General features: G+C 50.3%; 1 protein-coding gene across 1 annotated transcript; it reads right to left on the bottom strand.

Moving 5' to 3' along the window:
• Positions 1 to 4,580: 4,580 nt before the first annotated feature.
• LOC119365496 (ubiquinol oxidase 1a, mitochondrial-like) lies at positions 4,581 to 7,249 on the bottom strand. Its single transcript, XM_037631140.1, has 4 exons — positions 6,831 to 7,249; positions 6,517 to 6,645; positions 5,111 to 5,599; positions 4,581 to 4,971 (listed from the first exon to the last, which is right to left on the bottom strand). The coding sequence occupies exons 1-4, from the start codon at positions 7,146 to 7,148 to the stop codon at positions 4,912 to 4,914; spliced, it is 996 nt and encodes a 331-aa protein (XP_037487037.1). The 5' UTR covers positions 7,149 to 7,249; the 3' UTR covers positions 4,581 to 4,911.
• Between the last annotated feature and the right edge of the window lie 328 nt (positions 7,250 to 7,577).

Below are 7,577 nucleotides of genomic sequence, written 5' to 3'. Positions count from 1 at the left end.
GTAGCGATGCTTAAGTCTGTCCGAATCATGTTAGCAATTGCTGCATTTTATGATTATGAAATTTGGCAAATGGATGTCAAAACTGCATTCTTGAATGGATTTCTACAAGAAGAGTTGTATATGATGCAACCAGAAGGTTTTGTTGATCCAAAAGGTGCTAACAAAGTGTGCAAGCTCCAGCGATCCATTTATGGACTGGTGCAAGCATCTCGGAGTTGGAATAAACGCTTTGATAGTGTGATCAAAGCATATGGTTTTATATAGACTTTTGGAGAAGCCTGTATTTACAAGAAAGTGAGTGGGAGCTCTGTAGCATTTCTGATATTATATGTAGATGACATATTATTAATTGGAAATGATATAGAATTTCTGGATAGCATAAAGGGATACTTGAATAAAAGTTTTTCTATGAAAGACCTCGGTGAAGCTGCTTACATATTGGGCATCAAGATTTATAGAGATAGATCAAGACGCTTAATAGGACTTTCACAAAGCACATACCTTGATAAAGTTTTGAAAAGTTCAAAATGGATCAGGCAAAGAAAGGGTTCTTGCCCGTACTACAAGGTGTGAAGTTGAGTCAGACTCAATGCCCGACCACAGCAGAAGATAGAGAGAAAATGAAAGATGTTCCCTATGCTTCAGCCATAGGCTCTATCATGTATGCAATGTTGTGTACCAGACCTGACGTGTGCTTAGCAATAAGCTTGGCAGGAAGGTACCAAAGTAATCCAGGAGTGGATCACTGGACAGCGGTCAAGAACATCCTGAAATACCTGAAAAGGACTAAGGATATGTTTCTCGTATATGGAGGTGACAAACAGCTAGTCGTAAATGGTTACGTCGATGCAAGCTTTGACACTGATCCGGACGATTCTAAATCACAAACCGGATACGTGTTTTTATTAAACGGTGGAGCTGTAAGTTGGTGCAGTTCTAAACAAAGTGTCGTGGCGGGATCTACATGTGAAGCGGAGTACATAGCTGCTTCGGAAGCAGCAAATGAAGGAGTCTGGATGAAGGAGTTCATTTCCGATCTAGGTGTCATACCTAGTGCATCGGGACCAATGAAGATCTTTTGTGACAATACTGGTGCAATTGCCTTGGCAAAGGAATCCAGATTTCACAAGAGGACCAAGCACATCAAGAGACGCTTCAATTCCTTCCGGGACCAAGTCCAGGTGAGAGACATAGAGATTTGCAAGATACATACGGATCTGAATGTTGCAGACCCGTTGACTAAGCCTCTTCCACGAGCAAAACATGATCAGCACCAAGACTCCATGGGTGTTAGAATCATTACTGTGTAATCTAGATTATTGACTCTAGTGCAAGTGGGAGACTGAATGAAATATGCCCTAGAGGCAATAATAAAGTTATTATTTATTTCCTCATATCATGATAAATGTTTATTATTCATGCTAGAATTGTATTAACCGGAAACATGATACATGTGTGAATACATAGACAAACATAACGTCACTAGTATGCCTCTACTTGACTAGCTCATTAATCAAAGATGGTTATGTTTCCTAACCATAGACATGTGTTGTCATTTGATTAACGGGATCACATCATTAGGAGAATGATGTGATTGACATGACCCATTTCGTTAGCCTAGCACTTCATCATTTAGTATGTTGCTATTGCTTTCTTCATGACTTATACATGTTCCTGTAACTATGAGATTATGCAACTCCCGTTTACCGGAGGAACACTTTGTGTGCTACCAAACGTCACAACGTAACTGGGTGATTATAAAGAAGCTCTACAGGTGTCTCCAAAGGTACATGTTGGGTTGGCGTATTTCGAGATTAGGTTTTGTCACTCCGATTGTCGGAGAGGTATATTTGGGCCCTCTCGGTAATGCACATCACTATAAGCCTTGCAAGCAATGTAGCTAATGAGTTAGTTACGGAATGATGCATTACGTAACGAGTAAAGAGACTTGCCGGTAACGAGATTGAACTAGGTATTGGATACCGACGATCGAATCTCGGGCAAGTAACATACCGATGACAAAGGGAACAACGTATGTTGTTATGCGTTTGACCGATAAAGATCTTCGTAGAATATGTAGGAGCCAATATGAGCATCCAGGTTCCGCTATTGGTTATTGACCGAAAACGTGTCTCGGTCATGTCTACATAGTTCTCGAACCCGTAGGGTCCGCACGCTTAACGTTACGATGACAGTTTTATTATGAGTTTATAAGTTTTGATGTACCGAAGGTTGTTCGGAGTCCCGGATGTGATCACGTACATGACGAGGAGTCTCGAAATGGTCGAGACATAAAGATTGATATATTGGACGACTATATTCAGACACCGAAAGTGTTCCGGGTGTTTTCGAAGAAAACCAGAGTGCCGGAGGGTTACCGGAACCCCCCGGGAGAAGTAATGGGCCTTATGGGCTTTAGTGGAGAGAGAGAGGGGCAGCCAGGATGGGCCGCGTGCCCCCTCCCCCTCTGGTCCGAATTGGACTAGGAGAGGGGGGGGGGGGCGGCGCCCCCCTCTTTCCCTCTCCCTCTCCCCCTTCCTTTCCCCCTCCTAGTAGGAGTAGGAAAGAGGGAGTCCTACTCCTACTAGGAGGAGGACTCCTCCTCCTTGGCGCGCCCCCTAGGGCCGGCTGGCCTCCCCCTTGCTCCTTTATATACGGGGGCAGGGGGGCACCCTAGGGCACACAAGTTGATCTTCGTGATCGTTCCTTAGCCGTGTGCGGTGCCCCCCTCCACCATATTCCACCTCGGTCATATCGTTGCGGTGCTTAGGCGAAACCCTGCGTCGGTAGAACATCATCATCGTCACCACGCCGTCGTGCTGACGGAACTCATCCCCGACACTTTGCTGGATCAGAGTCCGGGGATCGTCATCGAGCTGAACGTGTGCTGAACTCGGAGGTGCCATACATTCGGTGCTTGGATTGGTCGGATCGTGAAGACGTATGACTACATCAACCGCGTTGTCATAACACTTCCGCTTACGGTCTACGAGGGTACGTGGACAATACTCTCCCCTCTCGTTGCTATGCATCACCATGATCTTGCGTGTGCGTAGGAATTTTTTTGAAATTACTACGTTCCCCAACATGATCCTCCTAAAGTTTGTTCAACAGGACGGATTAAGCAAAGTTTCGGCGTAGAGTCCTGCCGGCCCATGGGGGCACCGAGGTTAGGGTTTTCTTGTGCATACGCAACGAAGAGATTTGGTGTCAGATTTTTTAGAGCGGTTCAATGGTTTAATGGAGACGAATGCGGCTTTTGTGGTGCTGATCCTTAGGGGCGCGTGACGAAGACTTCAACACCTCCCTATAAGACGTTAGGACGCGTCCGCAGACAACGCCTGGTCACTCTTCAAATGTTTGTGTCCACTGCGTTATCCCTCATACCATATCCTCTAATCCATTCATTCTCATGCAAATTGTGGCGCTTGTGAGGATTCAGAACTAGAACGGGTTCAGAAATGCTCGCTGAGAGCATCTAGAGCTGGATCCATCAAATATCACCCCTCAAACGTCCGTGAACACGTTAGGACGCGTCCGCAAACAACGCCTGGTCACCCTTCAAATGTTTGTGTCCACTGCGGTATCCCTCATACCATATCCTCTAATCCATTCATTCTCATGCAAATTAAACACACGTAGTCAATAGTTCATCATGCATGCCATCAAACTACCAAAAATTGACATGTTCTAAATACTAGAGCTATGGAGAAACTTCACCCACGCCTGCCCTTGTCCTTATCCTTGCCCTCATCCTCTTTGTCCCCGTAGCGCTTGAAGATGCAATACGGGTCAAGGCGGATTTGCTCGCTTTTGAAGCTGTAGGGGTTGGATGCGGCACCCTCATCCCTCCTCCTTGCCCGGAGAGAGCAGCTCGAAGAAGCCACAGATAGCCTAGCCTTGCTCTAGTGTGAAGCCACGCGCGGCCCGAGCTTGTCGCTTCGCCCAAATGCGGGCACGAGCATCTTCAACGGCACTCGCCTCGGGCCTCGGCGGCGCTCCGCGCCTTGCTCCTCGCACGGCGGTACGCCGGTCCTCGGGCACAGTCTTGCTACCGTACCTTATTACATCCGAGGTAGTGGGCATGCGGGGGAAAGGCCGGTGCGGAGTGCCTGTACCGCCACCCTCCGCTCGCCGGGTTGGCCGCCTCGAGCCACCTGCCCGTTTGCACGAAAGCACCAGTGCCCATTTGCACGAAAGCAATGGGATCGTTGAAGAGCCAAGTGGACAGCAAACTCCCCGTCCCCGCATGATCTCAGTCAACCCGGAGATGAGCCGAGATGAGCCATGATTGGATCGGAGGAGGCACAGAGGAGGTGGAGTGGCAAGTGGCTAGGGTTTCGGGTGGGCAAACTTAGGCCGGATCCAACATGATGGAGACGTCAAGCCTTCTAATATCTGCCCCAAAAGTATGCGAGATTTGAAGAATATCGGAAAGCCCGGACATAGGATGGTTAGAGGGGTTGAGTTGAATCAAGGTTTTGTGACCGGTCAATGACCGGGTGGACGAGATGCTCTGACAACTCCAAAAGACGTCAATTGCGAAAGTCAAGCCACAAACACTTGATCTACTGCAGATGAGAAAATGCAACAGTAGTAATGAATATTCAAATAGGGGATATGTACATAGCAGGGTAGATCAATGGTGGTCTGATAACGAAGACATTGTGGCGTACGCCAAATAGGTTCATCTTAGAGCGAATGGTGGTTCAACAATATCCTAGATACGTACTTAACTGACAAGCACACTGCTTATTTCTCAGTACGGAATAGTTACCAAACGAGCAACAATTGCAACATCCTATACAGCTAAAGAGCTCTCATTTCCTCTGCCTTTCAAAACGAAACACTCATTTGCTTGGTGGTAGTAGTAGTAGTAGCGATGCAAAATTCAGCAGAACACGGCCAGCCTCAGTGGTATCCGATCGGCGCCGGGGTGGCCTTCAGCTGCATACCCTGGTAGTACACGTCCTGCACGTCACAATCGACAGACCAAATCAGCATATACATCATCAGAAGTTCAGAACCAATCCACATAAACAGATGCACATGGGAGGAAATGGGGTCAAGAATGCCTTGCTGATCTTGTGGGATTTGGAAGGATGCGTACCGATGCGAAGTGGTTGACGTCGCGGTGGTGAGCCTCGTCGGCGCGCACGACGGTGACCACGTCCTTGAGGGTGGCGTTGGCAGGGAGGCGCCAGTAGTCGATGGCGATGGCCGGGGCGGGGACGTTGTCGATCTTGCCGTCGTCGAGATCCTTGAGGAACTCGGTGTAGGAGTGGACGGCCTCCTCCTCGAGGTACCCGACGACGCGGTGCGCGAACTTGGGGGAAATGAGGTAGCCGAAGAAGTAGGCGTTGAAGAAGACGCCCTGGACGGCGATGACGAGTGCGCGCTCGTACCACCTGGGCTGAGCCACCTCCATGAAGGTCATGAGGTGCATGCGCTCGTTCTCGGCCTCCTCCAGCAGCGCGCGGATCCAGCCGCCGCTCTGCTCGAAGCGCCGGAGTGAGCGCAGGTGGAGGAGCATGCCGCCCACCATCCCCGGCACTGCGGCAACAGTCTCCAGCATCATTGCGCGGCAGCCATACCTCCTCTGCAACCAATTTGACGGGTCGGCTTTAGATCATGATAAACTTCGATATACAGAGGGGAGATCAAGATAATACAACATGGGCAAAAATCATGACAGGACATGGCAAAACAAATGGAATCCTCTCTGGTGCTTTAATCGATAAAATATCCTATGTAGTAGTCATGTCAAGGTCACCATGTTATTTGTGTTTTCAATTCCTAATGTTTGCTGACAGTCTATATAATCTGTCGATACTTCCAGTTCCATCCACTGTCGCCCACTTGTATCAAGATAGAAATAATCAACGTATTTCTCCAGCACGCGATTATCCATAGTAATATGATACAGTAGAATATAAAACACCCATTCCCACGAACGATTAGGTAAAATCATAATCCGCTTGACCGCTTGGGTCCGCGTTCTAAGGCTGGTCATAGTGGGGAGTAACTTAGATTAGTAACATACATATGTTACTAGTCTATGTTAGTACCTTCATAATGGATAGTGTCATAGGTGTGATAACATAGTTGCCTTCATTTATTACTTTATAGACTCATTATGCATTGGAAACCGCTATGTGATGGTAACATATTATGTTATTCTATTTGCCTCTCTCCTCATTAACTACTTGCCACATCATCATTTTTGCTTATGTGGCATCTATGTTACTACCTATGTTACTCCCACTATGACCAGCCTAAATAGAAAGTCCAAACGTCGTCTCCCCGGAAAGCAGGGGGAAACAGAACCAAAAGCGTGACAGGGACCATGCTACTTCCCTCACCCACGAGGCCATGACACGCAAAGATGCAGACACCGCCGTTCGTGCTGTCTTCGGTGAAACAGGTTGGACTAAAAAACACGGAACGAACCATCCGGAGAATCAACCGGCGGCTGTGGCGGCCGGCGAGGGGAGGGGAGGGAGGAGGCGCGCGTACCTGGAAGAAGATGTCGGTGGGGAAGCGCAGGGACTTGACGGTGTAGTAGGCGATCTTGTCGAGCATCGTGTTGGGCACGTGGTGCTTGGTCAGATCGATCGACGTGTCCGCGGTGTACGTCTCCCATGGCTGCGGCGGGCAACAAAACCAACCAATCAATCACACACGGCGGCGGCGCAACAAGGAAATAAAATAACAGCGCCCGTCAACCGCACACGCGCTCCGATCTGGCGATCCCTCGCCGGTGATGGAACCGAAGCGGGAAAAGCAGAGCAGAGCGGGGGCGGAGCAGAGGAAGCGAGCGAAGAGCGTACCCTGAAGCAAGACCACTTCCACTCGGTGCCGTCCTCGCGCACTAGCTTCTTCGACTGCTCGATCCCCCAGTAGCTGCTGATCGCCACCTCCTTCTTCTCCCCGTCGCCCTTGGCCGCCTCCGCCTTGACCGCCTTAGCCGCCTCGTCCTTGACCTGCGAGGCCGCGGAGGTGGACATCATCCGCACCCACGCGCCCTCGCCGCCGGCGAGAACGCTCCTGGCCGCCGGGGACGTCGCGGTGGCGGTGGTGGCGAAGAGGCGGCTGGCGCCAGCGCCGGCGTGGCGGAGGAGGACCGATCCGGCCATCCGGGAGCTCATCTGGGCGCCGGGAAACGCCTCCACGAATCACAATCCGCGACGGGCCCTGGGCGTGACGTCGACGCGCGCCTTCGCCTGCGTTGGTTGCTGTGGTGGGTGGGTGGGGTTGGGGTTGGGGGGTTGCGGTTTGCGAATGGAAGGGTCTTTCCGCGGATGGATTTTATATTGGGAAGGAGGATCGATGGCGGAGGCGGCGAGGGCAGGGGTGGGGCCGCGGCGTCAGTGGCGGGGGAGCCGGCCCTGCCTCCCGGGGTTCCCAGGAACTGAGGGGGTCTTTTCTTCTCCTCCAAGTCGATCGATCGCATTAATGGGTCGTTGCGATTTTCTTCCTCCTCTTTTTTTTTCCTCCCGCGTGGAAACGGCCTGTGACTACTGGCATCCAACGAAAGGCTCACGTGTTTGCAGCTTTGCGACCGGCGTGTGATGCCT

Source organism: Triticum dicoccoides, chromosome 2B (assembly GCF_002162155.2).
Source record: "Triticum dicoccoides isolate Atlit2015 ecotype Zavitan chromosome 2B, WEW_v2.0, whole genome shotgun sequence".
Taxonomy (NCBI): Eukaryota; Viridiplantae; Streptophyta; class Magnoliopsida; order Poales; family Poaceae; genus Triticum; species Triticum dicoccoides.
This window is presented reverse-complemented; position numbering and strand designations above follow the sequence as displayed.

Bases quoted from the DNA above. Each gene is read 5' to 3' on its own strand.
- LOC119365496 (XM_037631140.1), bottom strand. From the start codon at position 7,148: ATGAGCTCCCGGATGGCCGGATCGGTCCTCCTCCGCCACGCCGGCGCT. The intron at 6,646-6,830 runs GTACGCTCTTCG...TGCCCGCCGCAG, and splicing joins GGAAGTGGTCTTGCTTCAGG to CCATGGGAGACGTACACCGC. The intron at 4,972-5,110 runs GTACGCATCCTT...TGTGACGTGCAG, and splicing joins ACGTCAACCACTTCGCATCG to GACGTGTACTACCAGGGTAT.